At 48.4% G+C, this 21,278-nt stretch overlaps 1 protein-coding gene across 1 annotated transcript in view; it reads left to right on the forward strand.

Moving 5' to 3' along the window:
- Positions 1–21,278, forward strand: part of PKD1L1 (polycystin 1 like 1, transient receptor potential channel interacting) — a 1,739,639-nt gene that overhangs the window by 833,144 nt on the left and 885,217 nt on the right. Inside the window, exons 23-24 of the mRNA XM_086964902.1 lie at positions 1,110–1,331; positions 8,074–8,234. Of these exons, the coding sequence (XP_086821028.1) occupies positions 1,110–1,331; positions 8,074–8,234 (383 nt within the window). The remainder of the gene's footprint in view (positions 1–1,109; positions 1,332–8,073; positions 8,235–21,278) is intronic.

Genomic DNA, 21,278 nt, shown 5'->3' on the forward strand with positions numbered 1-21,278 from the left:
CCTCCTCCATGTTGCAATTCAGGGCCCTCCCGGTACTTTCCAATTCATCTCTCTTGGCTAGAATAAACGCCAAATCCTGAAATCTACTTGCAACTTTGGTTTTGGCTGTGTGTAGAAACCATCATAACAGGCCATTGCCTGTTATGATGGCCTCGAGAGTCAGGAATCTCTCTCTCTGTGACATCTGCAACAGTGGTTATAAATTCCCTTTGGTAAGCTGTCAGCGAGGGACATGACCAGAACATATGTAAAAATTGGGTTCCTAATTCTCTACATCAGCTGCAGGTCGCATCGGCCAAGTATCTCCTGAGGTGCTCCAGGATTAGGTATGATCTGTGAAGAACATACTTAATAAGCTTAAAGCGAGCATTCCTAGGCACCTTCAGAATTGTCTCTAGTATAGTGTCACAGGCCTTAACCTGAATTGGGGTTCCTAGGTCCTCCTCCCACAGCAAGTGCTGGTGCTCCAACGATTGCGGGATGTACTCCTGTATTGCCTTATACAAACATGAGACCACCTTCATGGTGCCAGCGGAGAGGCCATTGTAATGGCAGGTTCGTAGCGCACTCGGCCCCATAGCGGCAGTGTACGAGTGTTTTCACAGCGATGTGGTGAGCGTCATGTGTAAGAGGAAATGGCCTTGCGGTAGGTCAAATTCTGCTTGAAATTCCTCAAACTGAAGCATTGCAGAGTCCCGAAAAATGTCGCCCCTCTTTGTTGCCTCCACTTTCACCCAGGAAAGTGTTTTGCCACATTAGGTGGCTGAAACCAAAGTATTTGCAGAAGCTTGACTTGAGGTCTGCTCTGGCATATTAATTGCAGAGGTATTTCTAAAACCTTGATCATTGGAGTTTACTATTCACCTGTTCACTGTTTTTTTTAGTGCACCAGACAACTTGTTCATCTATTCATGTTTATGTGTATTTACTGCTTTGGATTAATGCTCAATTGATAGTGCATCTGCCTAGTGTCTTCTTTATTTCAACCAGTATGTCCTCTCTAAATGATTGAGTGGTTGACTCTTTGTCACCTCTTTACGCATTTGTTACAAAATTATGGACAGTTGAAAGTGTTTATTTCTCTGACCAAATGTGGCATGTTCTCGCAGGTTCATCTGGAAGTGTGCTCCGGCAAGCAGACCGCATCAGTCCTGTTTCAGCACCACAGTGCAAGATCCCTTTCATAGCAGCTCTGATGCCATTTCTGTCCAGACTAACCAACTTGACAGCAGATATGATCAATTTCTTGTGACATTGACGGTTTCAAGTGGCAATCGCACCTCATCAGAGGCCCAAATCTTCTTGTCTGTTTATTCAAATCCTACACTCTGGTATGTAACAGCAGCACAATCGTATTTAGTGAGGATTTTAGCCTCGGTTTGCCAAATGTATTTACCAAACTTCCAAATATAGAATTACATTTCCTCTTAACTATATGTGTCCGGGAAAGGCTAATGCATGGTGCAAAATACTTGTTAGCATGAGAACCTATGCAGGTACTATGTAGTCTTTCAGTATAGGTTTAAGCACGTTTAGATAATGTACTTTCTAACATTTGCATTTTTTGGTACATTTTTGTATGCACTGTTCCAATAATCCAAAAACAGTATGGTCTGAAATTGTTAAATGCTGAGGCTGTATTTAAGCAGAGAAGGTAGCTTTCTAAACTTTCTCAGCAGAATGTTCTCTTCACTATTTCATATATTTGTGGGAGAGAAGAGGAAGAAGTGGGGTAGCGTATACTGTGATGTGAATTCCAGATTATAATGATATTTTGCAAGCACAATTTCCTACCTGAGCTCTGTTTCAGCTCTGATCCAACTGAACATGTTTCCTTCATCCTAAAGTATATGTCGACCAAACATTCAGCAATTTGTCTGGTTCACAAGTCGGCTTTTTAATCAAAGGCGAATCTATTGGCATCTCTCGACAATTGAGAGTGAAGTGTTTCAGCTGTGTGTATATGTAAAAAAGAAAAGGATACACAGACGACCCATGTGCTATGCCACAAGTTTTCTGATTGAATTATGTCTGTTATTTTGCTGAATGCAGGGGTAATATTCCATCCACACTAGTGTAGTCTACAGCAAACTCAGTCATGCATTTGAGTAGGATTTGGATTATCTGTTGTCTCATAACACATGGACATACTGGTAGGATTGATGCTCCTGCAAAGGCCACCTCTCGTCAGGTGGGAAGGACCTTACTGATGTCTGCTAGTGCACTCTGTTTCCTCTTTTAGGTCTGCAGCTGTCACTTATTTTAAGGGATATACCCTAAGCCTACAAATTGAGATTAGTCCTAGGTGGTATTCTGTTATGCAGAAGTCTGCGTAGTGCCGGAAAAAGCTTCACCGCGCTCCGTCCGCAGAGAGTGCAGTAAGTCCCTCTGCTCGCACTGATTTTTAGTGCCATTAGTTAATCCTGCACTGTAAAATCAGCGTGAATGGCACAGCACAAGAGGGCGCTGCTTCTTTCTGCCACTCGAGTAGATGTTCTATTAGAGCTGCAACTTCCTCAATGCACGCAGTAGCGACCTGCCGTGACCACCTGCATAGAGAAATCTCACTGGAGGGTGGTCTAACATATGATTTTCAGCGCTCACCAACTTAACTTTGGCAAACTGCGCAAGAGGATAAACTCTGCTCCAGCCACTTCACTGAGTATTAGGAACTCTGCACTCTATGTGGAGCATGGAGTGGGCAAAACTCCACGAACTCTGGCAGCTGAGTTCACAACCCATCCTCCGTTTAGATCCACCTACCCTATAATCCAAGGAATTAGTTCAAGCCACTATGTACGAGGAAGGTGGATCTGGTTTACTACTGACATGCATTCTGCTCAGTTTCATTGGGAAGAAGTGCTTTTGGCTAAATTAAATAGTTCCTCTTTCAATGGGCATAGTGCTATTCATGAAACCCTGGTTTCATACCTAGAATGTCACATTCAAGCATCTGTACTAATAATGATGCAATGCATGATCAAAAACATTTATTTTAGTAGACTATGACTTAGTACATGAACTTTTATCACAAGACATATGAAGCAGATTGCTATTACCAGGATTCCAATGAGCATTTCTATAATGGCTTTATCACTAGGTTTCCTAATTCCTACATCTATTCTAATCTGTAGTCTGAGAACATTAAAAAATCTAATGTTTCCTGCAGGGGAAATGCTATAATTGTCACTCTGTATACCTGCACACAGTGCATCTCTGTTATCAGATCTTCAGCCATCAGGGCAAGGAAGAAGCAGCCATTGGTTTCAGCTCCATAGATCCAGCCTTGGTCCAAGATGGACAGCAGTGTGGAACTGACTTTAGTTTGGAAAACTCAGGGGTGTAGATATCTCTAATTCGAATGTCCAAATCTCAGTGTTTATGTAATAAACGGACCACTGCATAATTTAACTGATTGTGAATGACCAGCAAGGCAGAAACGTGATGGAAAAATCTAGTCAAAACCAGTGTGTTCTTTACTTGCATCACCTCTGTGTACAGTTCCTCATTATATCTCCTGTATACCAGATAACCCTTTGATGTAGATATGTTAATATGGAATTCAATACATACATCGATTAAAATGAAATATCGTCTTCATTAACAAAATCACCCATTGTGAATTCTACATTAATCTCGACTCGCAAATATGTAGTTAGGCAGGCACTGAGACCTAGACCCGAAGAATGCTGATTGATAGGTTAAATGTGGGAAGGTGTCTAGCTGGCAGGGAAATACTCGGGCAGGAAACTCTTCATCAATTCCACAGATCGGTGCAGTGACATTACAAATAGTCAACAGAGATTGCCCCAATCAAGCGCATATGGCCTGAGGGTATACGCGCGCTCCTCAACACACCATAAAATCAAATGCCACACGAGTTGGGAACGGTATACACCTGTTACAACGCAACTTTTACGACTACCTACCATTACAACGCAACTTTTACAACGCTAAAACTTTTACAACGCATGTATTTAAAACGCATTTTTTTACAACGCAGGTACCTTTACAACGCATACCATTACAACGTAAGTATTGGTAAGTATTTTAAATGTTATATGTTTGGGGTAAAGGGGTATTTTAAGGGTTCAGGGTCAGTTTTTAGTTTTTGGGTAAAGGGGTATTTTTAGGGTTCAGGGTCAGTTTTTAGTTTTTGGGTAAAGGGGTATTTTTAGGGTTCAGGGTCAGTTTTTAGTTTTTGGGTAAAGGGGTATTTTTGGGGTTCAGGGTCAGTTTTTAGTTTTTGGGTAAAGGGGTATTTTTAGGGTTCAGGGTCAGTTTTTTGTTTTTGGGTAAAGGGGTATTTTTAGGGTTCAGGGTCAGTTTTTAGTTTTTGGGTAAAGGGGTATTTTTAGGGTTCAGGGTCAGTTTTTAGTTTTTGGGTAAAGGGGTATTTTTAGGGTTCAGGGTCAGTTTTTAGTTTTTGGGTAAAGGGGTATTTTTGGGGTTAAGGGTCAGTTTTTAGTTTTTGGGTAAAGGGGTATTTTTAGGGTTCAGGGTCAGTTTTGAGTTTTTGGGTAAAGGGGTATTTTTAGGGTTCAGGGTCAGTTTTTAGTTTTTGGGTAAAGGGGTATTTTTGGGGTTCAGGGTCAGTTTTTAGTTTTTGGGTAAAGGGGTATTTTTGGGGTTCAGGGTCAGTTTTTAGTTTTTGGGTAAAGGGGTATTTTTGGGGTTCAGGGTCAGTTTTTAGTTTTTGGGTAAAGGGGTATTTTTAGGGTTCAGGGTCAGTTTTTAGTTTTTGGGTAAAGGGGTATTTTTGGGGTTCAGGGTCAGTTTTTAGTTTTTGGGGTACAGGGGTACAGGGTAAAAATAAATTAAAAATAAATTTTAATTAAATGAAATTAAATTAAATGAAATTACATTAATTTTTTTTTACTTATACTTACCAATACTTACGTTGTAATGGTATGCGTTGTAAAGGTACCTGCGTTGTAAAAAAATGCGTTGTAAATACATGCGTTGTAAAAGTTTTTGCGTTGTAAAAGTTGCGTTGTAATGGTAGGTAGTTGTAATGGTATGCGTTGTAACATGGTACATCCGTTGGGAACACATAAACAATCAGGACCTAGCACGCGTAGTGATCACACACTACCCATGCTGAATATCTGTACACGTTATCCACTGGCCGCATTGTGTTCATGAGAAATTGAGATCCACCTGTGGGTTATCATTCGACAATTCATTTGTCTGAAGGCAACAACCAAAATTTCTCACCACATATGGTACATCCTAAACTTTTACAACTCCACATTTTGTATTTAAGAACACTTGCAGATTGTAAATTAAGACAGTCCTCAGACCCTGTGTCTTTAACTGTTCTCCCAGCCTTAATGTTTAATTCACAAACAGTTCATGTTTTGCCGAATACCTCTTGTCCTCGGTTTTTTTAATGGATTGGACACTCAAGCAACATATTTTTAGGGCATCTTGGGCAGACTCATGTTTTCTAGTCTGCTGATAAACTAATGAGAAAACGTTCAAGCTGAAAATGCCTTTGTGCCACGAAAGCATGTTAATATCTCATTTAAGTCTGGCAAAGAGGAATAACTAAAACCAGACTATCCTTCTACAAACTCAGCGATTAAAAATAAGATTAGAGTGAATACTAAATGTGCCTCAAATATTGTTTGTAGCTTTACAACAACGTACTGCAGTATAGTCATCTGCCTTGCACCTTTATGTATTTATTATATTTGCTGAGCCATTTAAAGCCCCTACCTTTTGCCATTAGTTTTCAAATCCGCTCCCCATTTTACAGCATCTCTTCTCTGCATCCAGTTGATCTGTTTGCTCCGCCCCAATAGCTAGATTATTTTATTTAGTTTCTATCTATTGGTCACTAGAGCAAATAAAGGCGCACTGCACTTGGACGAAACTTGCACTAGGTCAAATCAGCAAGTAGAATTTTAGCCTCTCTGAACACTGCAGCACAGAATGGAAGCACCCGTGGCTTGATATTACAAGTTGAACAGCAGAAAAGCCGAGCATATAACAATTTACCACCTACAAACTTAGATGGCACAAAAATGAAGCCAAGGTACTCTAGGGAACAAAATCATAAAATATAGACCCAAGACCCTTTACTAAATGTATCAAATGCTCGAATCCATTCATTGCATGAACATGAACTGTGTTAGCATGCACGTTACGCATCTAACATAACATATTTTTAAAAATGCTGTCACGCGACAACTGAATTGCACTTTGAAGGGGCAGAAGAGTGTTAAACATGTATTGAGTTGGACTGGTTTAAAAGTAATGTGTCTTTTTCTTAGGTAAAGCCTTGAGGTTCCTTCCATCAGTACTATGTGATAAGACTATATCTACCATGTCCCAGGCTTTTTGAGTAGATGGACTACCATGTTGGGTTACTCCTGACCCGTGTTTACACTTCCACATGGTTTAAGTCTGAGGCCCACGTGTTATTTTTGTTGTTTATTTATTTTATTTATTTAATGCGATTTTATATAGCGCGAACTTTTCCCGAAGGTGTCAGAGCGCTTTACATAAGAACCAGTTGCAAAACATAAGGACTTAAAATTACATGTGTTACATAAAAGATACACGCAGAAATTTTTTTGCAAATGTACAAGATGTAAAGTCACACAAAAAAGAGACTGGTGATTATAGTTATCTCTATATACATAGGAAAGGGATGCAAATGGATATACTCTAAGAGTCGAATAGGTATGGTAGAGAGTCCAAAGGTCTACTGCATATACTAGTGATTAAAGTTATCTCTATATACAGAAAAGCAGAGTTCCATTAAGTGGGGTCGGAGGGGGGATGCAGTCACAGCACCAAGGGAGGGACAGAGAAGGGCAGGAAAGTGAGACAAACTAGAGAGGGAAGCCGATAGTAATGAGTAAGACAGTGAGTAGTGTGTCAGAGGCAACGGGAGAGACAATAGAAAGGTCGCTAGGACAGAGGGGGAGGTCAGAGATCGCTAAAATAGCAGAGGAGAAAGGTAGAAGAAGAAGCGAGTCATAAAAAAAAAATGGTGGGGAGCATAAAGGTCCAAGTCCGAAAGTCCAGGAAGACGGCTGCCATAGCCAGCAGGTCCGGGGGAAGAAAGGCAGTCCACAGCAAAACCACAGCCTCATCGTCCATGAGGAGCTGGGACAGAGGAGTTCAATCCGAGACCAGGGGTCAGGGAAGAAAGACCACAGACGCCAAGGCAGCTGATCGCAGAACAGGAGGCAGCAAAGTCTAAAACAAAGTTTCAAGGGAAGGAGGAGGGGGCCTCTCACCAGAGCCCAGTTAAACACGCTGTGGGGGGTGGCGTTGTGCGTGGGGGGCTCAGCGGCAGCTAAAAGCAGGCTCTTGGTGGTCCGATGGTCCCGTAGTCTGCCCCCGAACTGACCTGGTGAGCTCCAGAGCTTCCCTGCAGAAAATGGCGCCCTCCCGGGCGCTGAGCTGTTGGTGGTGGAGGAGCACGGAGCCTGGAGAGGTGCAGGAGCGCTGGGTTCTCCGTGGCGGTTCCCTAACCCACAGAGGCCTGATTTACCAGTATACAAACAGTTTGAGATTTTTGCCCAAGAGAGTGGTAGGAGTGTCAGGAAATATTAACAGATTTCCTTCAACAATTTCATTTTGTGTCAAATCTGCAGTGAGGCATACATGTCTGCAACAGATGAAAGAACAAGTAAAATAGTAGATTTAATTTTAGCAAGATCTCACACCATTTTGGCTATTTGAAAACTGGCACCATAGTCCCCAAAGAACGTTTCCAAATTGGCACAATGTTTTTTACACAGTCCTAATGTAGGTTATAGTGGACAGCTACCATGACCTTAAAATCCAGTTCTACCACCGATGGTGCTTCCATCTTGCTACCAGAACTGTGGCCCTTGCAAATAAAGTGACTCTGTAGGGGACACATTAGGGATGGAACTGCAGAGCATGGTGTAATTGTGTGGCACTGGGAGTGATTGTGTGGAGATGCAGTGGTGTCAATTACTCCAATGATGATGATGGCATACCTGTACATTATTATTCAGTTTATATTCACTTGTCTCAGCCTGTTCAGCTACCACAGTTATGCAACTAGCTTGTTCTCCTCCTTTATAGGCTCACACGATTAATTTGTAACCACTGTGAAGGCAATTCTGTAAACTGGAACCAGGAGTTTTCTGTCCAAGCTGTTTGTGCAGACTGCCAGGGAAGAAGTGATCTCTCTTATTCATGGAATCTGCATTTGATTAATGCAACCGACGCCAGCCAGAGAGAAGGTAAGCAGGCGCAATTCACAATCATTTCCACGAGCAGTATTCGTTTCAATCAAGATCACGGAAAGGTCAGCTGAACATTGCTACTGGGGTATGTGGGTGTGTTTGCAAATGAGTCCTACAGTTTCACGGATTAATTAGCATAATACACGCAAGATAAATCTATAACGCAGGCTGTCAGGATTTTTGTGCATTCCCCTTGGATATGATGGTGAGACCATGGATTTTATTCACTCTGGTCATACCTTCCACTACAATTGAGTATATGATACAGATGAACCTACTTGCTACATGCAGTTACCCTCCGATTTACGGCTTAAGTAGGACTAAGCCCTGCATCAGTTATTTTGCATTATGTGGATATAAAACAGCAGCCTCTTTAGAAAGAGACTGCGCTGCAGTAGAGGTTGCGGGCCTGCCCCACCTGCACATGCGGGCTCTAGGGGGCATTCTGCAGCGTTCCACATTTGCGGATCCCAGCAGACTTATCGCGGCTGCACCCTACGACCCTTGGCCTGCAGGCACAAGCGACTGTCCCTGGGCCCACTGTGAAGCCTACAGTGTAAAGTGACCCTACGACGTGTGTCCCGCTGAGCACCCCACTATTGGAGGGGCTCGACAGGCGCGCCGCAGTGCCCGAAGTCAAACAGCGAGGAGCGTGTGCTCTTCGGCTCCATCTGCTGCCACATCAGGGCCTGCGCCTCCTGGAAACGTTGATGCAGTGGGCTTACACGGTGGCATTGGTCGATCTTGAAGGAAGAGTCCACCGTGCGTTCAAACTGCTCGGAAGAGGTCTTGGACATAACCCATGAGGTCTTCCCCTTCTGCCCTGGTTGAGAATGCGTGCATATGGATATTGTTCCTCTTCGACCTATTCTCCAGGTCCTCGGAGTGCAATTTGAGGTCCGAGTGTTGGTCTCGCAGTCGTAGGATTTCTTGCTAGAGTGCTGCGATCTTAGTCCCTGGCAGTTGCTGTGTCCTCCAGGGAGGCCTCCAGCTCCCCCACAGTTCCCCCACAGCATCATCGTCTCTTCGCACCTCCTGCAAGTCTTCCTGCAAGTCCATTTTAATGGCCAGGATGTCCTGTCTCTGGGAAGGGAACAATGCTTCTATAAACTCCCTTGTGATTGCAACATCTGGGCTGTCTCCACCTGGTGTCGTGTTAGGTCCAGAGGCATCCTCTCCCAACTTCATGAGGAGGTCTCTAACGGGCCTACCTTTCTTGCTTTCGCCTGCTGCCATTGTGGGGTTTTGAGGCTGGCTCTCCCACTGATCGTGGACCGGCCCAGAAGAAAGGGGATGTGTCCATCAGGAGGCTGTTAGGCGAAAGATGAAGTGTGCTATCTCCCAGAAGAGGTGCGATCCGCACCCAGGTGCTCTGCTGGGAGTATTGACATTCCGCTGCAACAAGACAGAGTCCCTGTCCCTCTCTCAGTGCGTGGTGGTGGTAAACAGTCGGCTCTGCGATGCTCTACGGGGCATCCAGACCCCAAGGTGGTTGGGATGCAGGTCAGCAGAGCACCGGCACCCCTCGTGGTCTGCTGCACCACCACCCACAGACACCACTGAACCTCCGTCCGCAGGAGCAGCCCAAATTACTTGCAGGGTCCAGTACAGCGAATGGACCTCTCTCGTCTGGCCTGCGGGTGTGCAGAGGGGACCTAGCAGAGGATGAGAGACCCCGGCATCACCACCCCCGGCAGGCCACACCAGTTCTCAGCTTCAGGCCTCTGCCATCCCGCCACAGGCAGCAGGGCAGTAGTAATCCCAGTCGCGGTGGAACTCGCTCAGCGGGGGGCCCCACCTGAATCACCCCTGTATCCGCACTTCTCCTTCATCACGTTCTTCTGGCCTTGCATGGGCTGCTGCCGGAAACCCTGTGGACACCAATGCAGCAGGAAGGGGGACCGAGTGGGCACCCGCCCCTCACTTGGTGACCGTTGGGCGATGCGATTGCTACCCCCCGCAGCCTGCAGGCTAGAATCAGCACGAGTAGGCCTCACGCCGTGGGCTCACATTGGTTCGTGGGAGCTCTGCAGGCCCAGGCCTGTCTTGTATGCTCGCCGGCCAAGGGAGAGGTGAGGCCGGGTGCAGCCGCAGCAGACCGTCTGTAACTCGGGAGAGGAAGTGGCGGCGGAATGTCTTCTGGGGCCTACGGGCGAGTGGCATGTCCCGGGACCCCACAGGCCTCAAGCGGCCTTTTGTAGACATTCTAATGTGTGTGCACGACTTCACAGTGAAAGAGGAGATCCTCGAAGCGGCCTGTTTGAGTCAACCTCTACGCTTCCAGACCACTCTGCCCAACTATTTCACGATCTGACGGCCAGTACCCTTCAAAAGAGAAGAGACTTCCGCCCCATCACTAACCACCTGCGTTCGCAGAATATATCATGTGCCTGGGCCACCCATTCTGCCTCATTTTCCATTTTGGTGGGAAGCTGCACCAAGTCTGCTCCATGACCGAAGCATGTAAAGTGCTGAACCTGAATCACGACGACCTGTCTTCCCAGCCGGATGCTACAGAGTCGGGCACACAGAAGCCCACAGGCGTGGGCCCTGGGGAGGTCAGGGCTTTGGTGTCACCTCCACCCTGACTCTACCACAATCATTAAAGAGAGGTCTGCCGTTCTTCGGACCCTGGCTGGTGCAGAAGAGGACACCCTGGACTCTAATGACAGAGTGTAATATGCTTTTGGGTTTGTTCTATCCTCTTTGGTGCGGCGCAGGCAGGGGAGTTTTTCTCTTCGTTGAATAGGGGTGCCTTCACTCTTTTGGCGTATTCCACTTCCTGCTGACCACCTTCAAGATTGACTTTGTGGGCTTGCCCAGGTTGTTGTTTTATTATTTTTGGGTTTGTTTTCCTTGTTCTGGGATGTGCTGGGTCCTCTCTCCGGTGAGCTTTTTATCCAGTGCTCCTCTATCAGGGTTTGTCTGTTTGCATGTGTCCACTGGGTCCCTTCTGAGATGTGTCCCTCCGCACATGCCCCACAGCTTTAGTCACAGCTTCCGATGGTGGTTCTTCCATCGATGGAAGTCAAGGTAGTCCGTTTTAACATCAGTGGCCTTAGCAACTCCACTAAGTGGAAGGCAGTGCTCTCATTGCTCGACCATATGGGAGGGGATGTGTGCCTACTCCAGGAAACCCACCTTCTCTATAGCGACACTCACCACATGCAGCATAGAGGATGTCATTTACAGTTTTGGTCTTCAGGGAAAAGTAAGAAGGGCGGGGTGACTATTTTGCTTTCCACACACTTTAGGGGTTCTGTGTTGGGTCCCATGGTGGAGATCAAAGGGCGTATCCTAGCGCTGAGGTTGCGCATAGGGGTTTCCAAAATCACAATAGCCTCCATCTACTCCCCAAACGAGCCCCAAGAGAAATTCCTGATGGACGCTTGGCCGCGGTCCTTTATACACGGACTGCCTGGTGATGGGGGGTGGTGACTTAAATCTAGTTATGGATGCAGGGTTGGACCGTTCCAGCCCGAGGTCAGGTGGAGCAGGAGCTATATTCGGGAGCGGTAGTGAATGTCTATACAACTGTGGGATCAAAGATGCTTGACGTAGCTTACATCCCAATGTAAAAGATTATTCCTACTAATCAGCGGCCCATAAGTCATACGCCCGTCTGGACCACTTCCTCGTCACCCAGGCCGTATGGGCATGCACCAGTGCTTCTACCATTGAAGCCCGATCTCTCTTGGACCATGTACACACTACCTTTACACTGCACCTGCCGCCCACACATTTGCCCCCATCACACCAGTGCCTGAGAGACTCCCTGCTACGGTTCCCGCAGGTAGTGAAGACCTATAATGTACATTGGCTGATTATCTAGCACTTAATGATGACGGCTCCACGCCTCTGGCCTCCATCTGGGAGGCTCTTAAACTGGTCGCGAGAGGGGCTTTCATTGCCAAAGCGGCTTATGATAACCAAACTAGGCAGGCTAAACAAGATGACCTAGGAGCCAAAGTGAAGGAACTCGAGGCAATCCACAAATACACAGGTGCCCCCCAATCTTGCACCAGTTGAGGCAGGAGCAGTTCCAGATGAAGCATTTGGACCTCGATAGGGCCCAATATGCGGTGCTTCCGCTGAAGCATAAATATTATGTGGGCTAAAATGGGGGTGGTTGCATGTTTGCTCATTGTCTCTGCAGTCAACGAACGGCCCAGGCAATTAAAGCAGTGCGGGAAGAGCGTGGGTCTGAAGTCACAGACGATGCCGGGAGAGCGCCAGCTTTCCGGTCTTTTTACGAGAACCTATATTCCGCAGAGTCTTCTAACCTTGCTGACCCAAGTGAGTACCTATGTGGCGCAGAGGTCACCCCACTCCAGTCCAGCAAGGCTGATGGGCTGGAGGCCCCCATACGGATAAAGGGGGTGATCTATGCTTTTGCCCGTCTAAATCCCCTGAAAGCTTCAGGCCCTGACGGCTTTAGTGCTCTTTTCTATAAGACTGTGCGGAACTGGCTCCATTGCTCACTCAATTGTTCAACTCCTTTGCGGATACAGACACTCTCACGGCTTCCATGCTGCGAGCGACAATCTCGCTCATCCCCAAACCAGGAAAGGACCCGGTGTTCTGCAGCTCCTATCAGCCGATTTCTCTGCTGAATATTGATGCGAAACTGTACTCTAGCATTCTGGCCCATAGACTAAACCCTTTCATGCCCAGCTTGAGCAACCTGGATCAGTTCCGCTTCCTCCTGAATAGGCAGTGCGGAGATAATACCAAAAGGATTTGCCACCTAATTGACAAGTTACACCGCTCTAAGGTGGAGGCTTTACTACTGGCGGTCGATGCTGAGAAAGCCTTTGACCTTGTGCATGGGCCGTATCTGTTTGCCACTCTGGAGCGCTTCGGCTTGGGTGTCAGGTTTTGAAAATGGGTGGCAAGCATCTACAGCTCTCCATCTGCTGTAGTCAGGGCAAACAGAATACTCTTGTGCGACTTTGCGGTGGGTAGGGGGACCAGACAGGGCTGCCCTCTCTCCCCCTTGCTCTATGCCCTGTATATGGGGCCCTTTGCTAAGAGGCTCCTGGACAGTCCACAGGCGCAGGGTGTCCCGTTCGGGGCTGACCACCATTTAATTAGCCTCTACGCAGACAACATCATTTTCTCAGTAGCACATCCCTGGACCTCGATCAGCGATCGTGGCAGACCTGCAGGTGTTCAGTCAGGTTTCTGGATTTAAAATAAATTTGCAGAAGTCTCAAATACTGAATCTGACTGCAACACAAATGACAGTAGATGCCTTGCGTGCTCAATTTGATTTTGACTGGGTGACGGATGGTATAACATACCTAGGACTGGTTCTTCACAAAAGTCTGACCAAGACAGCGGCAGTGAACTCTATTACCCTACTCTCTCGCATCCGAAAGATCTAGCCCATTGGCGGCGCCTGCCCCTGCCGAGACTTGGGAGACTGGCTGCGGTTAAAATGAATCTTTTACCCCGGGCCTTATAACTCTTCCAAATGCTTCACTTGCAGCCCACACCAAACTCTCTTTCGAACATACAAACTGAGATTAACCGTTCTGTTTGGGGCCCGATTTCTCATATCTGGAGGGAGGCCTGGTTACCTAAGTCGTCACGCTCCTGGGGACTATACTCCTCGCCAGTCACTTGCCCCACTATGCTAACTTGGGACATAGTGTCCACGTGGGGTAATCTTAGAACTTTACCCTCTCCCATGACTCCAATACTTTCAATCCCTGATTTCCTCTTGGGATGGTTAAAGGGGCGAGCACACGATAGATGGAGGGTGGGTGTAAGCGCTTGGGGCATCTGTTCGACCTCTAGGGTCATATTCTCTTCAAGCTGCTCCAGGAGGATTACGGCCTTGCAGGCTCGGACCTCTTCCTACATATGCAAATGGCTGGTAGAGAGATGCTGCAGTTTGAAAAGTGGCTCTTCTTAAATAAAAGACGACCTCAAACTCATCTCTGAAATATACTTGTTCCTCACTCAGGGCACCAAGAGGGCTTGAACCGCATGACAGAGACGGTGGGAGGCGGAAATAGGTTGCACCCTAAAAGACAAGGAATGGGAGTATGTCTTCTACAGGACCCACCACACCGCACACTCCAAGGTCCACACGGAAACTCTCAATGCGATGGCCTTTGCTGGCGCTGCTGCGGTAGCCCTGGTACCCTCCTTCATTTTCTGTGGAGCTGCCCAAAGCTCACAAGCTATCGGGAAAAGATCCTAGATGAAATTGATAAGGCCTTTGACACCACTATCCTTAGACTCCCTGCTATGCTATCCTGGGATTGCCCAATACACTGACCTTCCCCTTGCGCTCTACCAAAGGCAGGAAGAATGCACTGGCGCTGAATGCCGCACACTGGGTGTTCTGTTTTGAGCATTCTAGTAGTTAGGCGTGGGCGGAGTCATGGGGTGGAGGAAGAGGAGGGGCATGAGCAGGAAAGAGGCAGTTAGAGTAGGGACAGGGACGAGTAAGGAGTGTACCAATAAAGCTCCATAAATCTCAAGTAAGTGTCTGTCATTATTGCATGCACGACACTACAGCTGGCGACGAGGGTGGGATGAGGTAACCTGCCATCCCCACACTGAGAGAGAGAGTGCCCTGTCCCTGGGCAGCACCGAGAAGAAGTCGCCGTCGCGACACGTGTGCCCCCTGAGAAGATCGCCGCCTGAGTACCCATGCCAGCGACAGTTGTGACAGCTCCACGATCCGTTGATCGTGTGGAGCGCTGCCGAGTGAGTGCTGGAAGAAGTTTGCTGCCGAGAGTCCCTTCGCGCCAAAACGGGAGCTCACCCCAGATGCGTGCAACATGGCAAGGGGTCGGAAGTGGCCGCGAGTGAAGCGACAGAATCGGGAGCTTACCCTGACCCCATCGTGAAGAAGATCCAGTGAAAGTGAGTGGAGCGCGGCTGCTACGGTGCTGCTGACAAAGATCGGCGGTCCGGTGAGTCTCAGTGACTGGATTGGAGCTAAGAGAATGAATGAAGTTGAAGTCTCGAGGGAACCGAGATTTCACTAGCAGCGGCCATTTTGGAGTCAGGCAGCCAACAGGACAATCCTTATGTGCGAGTGGAAAGAGGCCATTTTAGGCGGCTCAGGGCTCCAGCAAGCAAGCACTGGTAACTGCAAAAACAAGCACTGACAAATGCAAAACAAGCATTGGTAAATGAAAACAAGCATTGGTAAAGGCAAAAACAAGCACTGGCAAATGCAAAAACATGCATTGGTAAATGAAAACAAGCACTTGCAAACGCAAAACAAGCATTGGTAAATGAAAACAAGCATTGGTAAATGCACAAACAAGCACTGGCATATACCAAACAAGCATTGATAAACGCAACCAACACCAGTGGAAAGAAAGGTGACTCTGACAATCACTTGCAGAGATGTCGAATCCACCACAGCAGAATGGTGGCGATGCTGCTGTGGCGACCCCAGCTGAGCCTCATATATCACACCTGCGTCCCCCTGAACCACTAACGCTGGTGGCTGGTGGAAGCATGGGCCCCCGATGGCAGGAGTGGCTAGAAGATTTTGAGGACTATCTTGAAGGGTCAAAGGTCACTGTAGATAGAGACAAACTCATTGCATTGCGTAATTTGGTTGGCAAGGAAGTCAGCAAGGTGATTAAAGAGCTGCCTGCAGATAAGAAAGGAACATATGATAAAGCGAAAGAGGCGCTGAATAAGAAATTCATACACAAAAGGATGTGGACTATGAGAGATTTATTACATCAAGCTCGTGAAGACAAGGAAGAAAGGATGAGCACCTTCATCTCCAGGCTACGTCGACTATCTCAGTATTGCAACTTCGATGTGTTCTCAACGGAAGACGCTATCCGACTGCGAGTGATCAAGGGTTGTCACTCCGAGACACTGCGGAGGAAATTGCTAAGAAAAAGCCATAATCTTGATGAGATAGAAGAAATGACAAGGGTACATGATCAGGAGGAGGAGCACACCAAATGCATGGAGACAGGAAGAAGCGAGAGAAAAGAACAAGAATTCTGGACGCAAAACACCAACACTCGCAGGAGATCAGGTGAACGCCAGAGAAGGTACAGACCGGCCTCTCGTCATCAACCCAAAGGACGTCGACGCTACGGGTCTAGCCGGAGAGACAAGAAGGCCGAACATGCAAGAAAGTCAGAACAGTCTAGAAAATGCTATTGATGTGGGTACGATTATCCGCATGCAGATGTGTCCGGCGATGGGTCAACAGTGCCACAAGTGTGGGCGAAAGAATCACTTTGAAGCGATGTGTGGTGTATGCAACAAAGAAAGAAGAGGTGAAACGAACAAGCTGCGGTCTGATCCCAGAAGACATTACGCCAAAGCAGTGCAAGACAGGGCGATATCATCCTCTGGATCGTCCCGTTCCAGCCGAGACTCTCATGGATCCCAGTGGACCAGAAGGTCACCGAAACGATCACCGTTGAGAGAATCAAGATCAACGTCTGCAGAGTCTGATTATACAGATGAATATGTTTGCATGGTATCAGACCCAGATCAACTACAAAGGTATCCCCCATTGGACATAAGAGTGGGGACCCATGAGACACAATTCATGTTCGACAGTGGGGCATCCCTAAACTACATGCCCGTGACAGAATATAACAAAATGAAATCACCACCTCAACTGAGTCCAGCACACGTAAGAGTATTCACCTGGATGGCAAAGACACCACTTCCTATCACCAGCTGGACCTCCTTGAGAAATCAAGGTATATAACCACTTTTCCTACCCACTTAGGTCTGTTAGGTCACCAACAGCAACAGGTTGCATGCAGAAGCTGGAACAAGATCACAGCCGACCAGCTCGCGACTTCCCTGAGCAAGAACCCATGCACCAGCGCAACGAGCCCCAGCCAAGCGGCCACCAACCTCACGAAGTGGATCAGCGACTGCGCAGACGACCTCGCCCCTCTGAGGACCCCACCTAGCAGACCCGGCAGCAAGAAAGCCCCATGGTTCACCGACGAACTCAAGAGCTCCAAGAAGGACTGCACAGCCCTTGAGAAAGCCTGGCGCAGAGAACCAACACCGGACAACATGACTTGCCCTCAAGCTCGCCACCCGAAAACACCACCAACTGATCCACAACACCAAGAAAACTGCATTCAAGGAACGACTGGACAACAACGCACACAACAGCAAGGAACTCTTCAACATAGTTAAAGAGCTCTCCAACCCCAACGCCGGAAACAACGACATCACCCCTTCGCAAGACCTCTGCAACTCCCTCGCCTCCTACTTCCACAACAAGATCGGGGACATACACAACAGCTTCAGCACTCAACCGACGCACGCCACGACCGAACCACCGCCCCCCACCACCACCCTCCGCGCCTGGACCCCGATCAGCACCGAAGACACCATCCGCACGATGAACTCCACCCACTCCGGATCTCCGACCGACCCTTGCCCTCACCACGTCTTCAACAAGGCCGACGCTGTCATCGCACCCCACCTGCGGGACATCATCAACACCTCCTTCAACACCGCTACCTTCCCGGAGAGCTGGAAGCACGCCGAACTCAGCGCCCTACTAAAGAAGCCATCAGCCGACCCCACCGACCTCAAGAACTACCGACCCATCTCGCTGCTCCCGTTTCCCGCAAAAGTCATCGAGCAGACTGTCAACAAGCAGCTGGCCGCCTTCCTCGCGATGAACGGATCCCTTGACCTCTCGCAGTCTGGCTTCCGGGCCAACCACAGCACCGAGACCGCCCTGATCGCAGCAACCGGTGACATTCGAGCCCTGCTCGACAACGGAGAAACAGCGGCCCTCATCCTCCTAGACCTCTCCGGGGCCTTCGACACTGTCTGCCACCGTACCCTAGTACAGCGCCTCAGCAACGTCGGAATCCAGGAGAAGGCACTGGAATGGATCACCTCCTTCCTCGCCGGAAGGACACAGTGAGTCCGCCTCCCCCCGTTCAGATCAGAAGCCAACAAAGTCATTTGCGGCGTTCCTCAAGGCTCCTCGCTGAGCCCAACCCTCTTCAATGTCTACATGAGTCCCCCCGCAGCCATCGCACACCAGCACAACCTCAACATCATCTCCTACGCCGACGACACCCAGCTGATCCTCTCCCTCACCAACGACCCCGCCACCGCCAGAGCCAACCTACACAAAGGGATGAAAGAGGTAGCCAAATGGATGAAGAACAGCCGCCTGAAACTGAACTCGGACAAGAAGGAAGTCCTCATCCTGGGATCCTCACTCTCCACCTGGGATGACTCCTGGTGGCCCCCCGCCCTAGGCAGCGCACCCAAACCAACAGACCACGCACGCAACCTGGGCTTCATCCTGGACTCCTCCCTCTCCATGACCAGACAAGTCAACGCCGTCTCCTCGTCGTGCTTCAACATCCTACGCATGCTACGCAAGATCTTCCGGTGGATCCCCACCGAGACCAGGAAGAAGGTCACCCAGGCCCTCGTCACCAGCCGACTGGACTACGGCAACTCCCTCTACGCCGGAACCACCGCCAAACTCCAGAAGAGACTCCAGCGGATCCAGAACGCCTCAGCACGACTCATCCTGGACATCCCCGTCGTATCCACATCTCCGGACACCTGAGAGACCTGCACTGGCTCCCGGTCAACAAGAGAATCACCTTCCGTCTCCTCACCCTCGCACACAAAGCCCTGCATAACCAAGGCCCAGGATACCTCAACAGCCGCCTCAACTTCTACGCTCCCAAACGCCAGCTTCGATCGACCGGCCACGCCCTCGCTGCCGTCCCCCGCATCCGAAGAGCCACCACAGGGGAAGGTCCTTCTCCTACCTCGCCGCCAAGACTTGGAACTCCCTCCCAACCCACCTCCGCCTGACCCAGGACCACGTCGTCTTCAGGAAGCAGCTCAAGACCTGGCTGTTCGAGCAGTAGTGGACCGCCCCTCCCCTAGCGCCTTGAGACCCTCCGGGTGAGTAGTGCGCTATACAAATGCTTTGATTGATTGATTGTTTAGATACAAGAGACTGAGCTTTGGCATTTCGTCAGCAGCCGAAATATTTCAGGAAATGATTCGTCAGACCATCAGACACATACCCAACTCGCTGAATTACAGTGATGACATTTTGGTATATGGGTCGAATACACAGGAGTATGACAAGGCACCTGATCGAGTATGCCATGCCCTTCTAGAGGCCAACCTGACCCTAAATAAGGACAAGTGTGAGTTCCACCAATCCACTCTCAAGTTCGTTGGCCATGTGTTCTCTGGAGCGGGCATGAGGCCTGACCCGGAAAAAGTGACTGCACTCAATGCTACCAAGAGTCCTCAAGACGTTAGTGACATTCGTTCATTTCTGGGCATGGCGAGCTATTGTGCCAGATATATTAAAGACTATGCCACTATCAGTCATCCATTGAGAACCCTTACCAAGCAAGGACAACCGTTTGTGTGGAGCCCCCAATGTGAGAGGGCCTTTTGGGAAATCAAACCGGCCGTTGAGGCTGCGGACAACCTGGCATACTTTAGCCCCAAGAGGAAGACTAAAATAACGGTGGATGCCAGTCCAGTGGGTCTGGGTGCCATCTTAGCCCAGTAGGACGAAGACACTGATCAACGGCACATCGTGGCCTATGCCAGTCGCAGCCTATCTGAAACTGAAAGGGCCTATTCTCAGCCAGAAAAGGAGAGCCTCACAGTCGTCTGGGCTTGCGAGCACTTTCATGTCTTCATATATGGTAAACATTTCACCATGATAACGGACCACCAGGCATTGGTCACCATATTTGGCAACCCCAATGCCAAGATGCCACCTAGAATTGAACGATGGGGCCTGCGCCTACAAGAATACACATACAAAATCATACACAAACCGGGGAAAGGGGAGAACTCTGTGGACTATATGTCCCGACACCCTCAGGCATCCCAGGTTTCGCCTCCGTCAATAGCTGAAGAATACATACACTTTGTAGTAGGATCAGCCCGACCTCCAGCCATTCCAGTAGAGGCAATCCAGGAAGCTACTGCCCAAGATAACATTCTTCAGAAAGTGATGCGCCGACTGCACTCCCATTACCTTCCCGGAAAGCTGGAAACATGCCGAACTCAGCGCCCTCCTGAAGAAACCCACAGCAGACCCCACTGAACTTAAGAACTACCGCCCCATTTCGCTCCTCCCATTCCCTGCCAAAGTCATTGAGAAATCCGTCAAAAGTCAGCTCGCCGCCTTCCTAGAATCCAACAAATCCCTCGACCCTTCACAGTCTGGCTTCCGAGCTAAACACAGGACCAAGACCGCCCTCATTGCAGCAACAGACGACATTCGAACTCTACTGGACAACGGAGAAACGGCTGCCCTCATCCTACTTGACCTCTCCGCAGCCTTCGACACAGTCTGTCATAGCACCCTTATACAACGCCTCAGCAACGTCGGAATACAAGGAAAAGCATTGGACTGGATCATCTCGTTCCTCGCCGGAAGAACCCAGAGAGTCCGCCTCCCCCCTTTTAGATCAGAGGCCACCGAAGTCATCTGCGGCATACCACAAGGATCATCACTCAGTCCCACCCTCTTCAACGTATACATGAGTCCCCTTGCATCCATCGCGCGCCAACACAACCTCAACATCATCTCCTACGCAGACGACACCCAGCTGATCCTTTCCCTCACCGAAGACCCAAACACCGCTGTTAGAACCGGCTGTCTCTAGTTGGCAGAGGTATGCACTTCTGACAAATAGGGACACACCTTTTCTAGTCAGGGCAAGGGGATCACACCCTTTGATAACCCCTGCTCACCCCCTTGGTAGCTTGGCAGAGCAGACAGGCTTATCTCAGAGGCTGTGTGTAAAGCATTTATGACCACATACAGTAATAAAGTGAATACACTACAAATGGACACGACACAGTAGTATTATAAAAATAAGGATTTTTATATAAGGCTTAGCACAAGACCAAATAACGACAAAAATATACACAATCTTGATAAATACTCTTGGAAGGGAAAATAATAGTTCAAAGGTAGTTTCTTCTTGAGCACAAAGTCTTTTCGTATCAAAGCAACTCTTCTTCCTGGAAACACAGTTCTTGGCA

Source organism: Lissotriton vulgaris, chromosome 4_1 (genome assembly GCF_964263255.1).
Source record: "Lissotriton vulgaris chromosome 4_1, aLisVul1.2, whole genome shotgun sequence".
Classification (NCBI taxonomy): Eukaryota; Metazoa; Chordata; class Amphibia; order Caudata; family Salamandridae; genus Lissotriton; species Lissotriton vulgaris.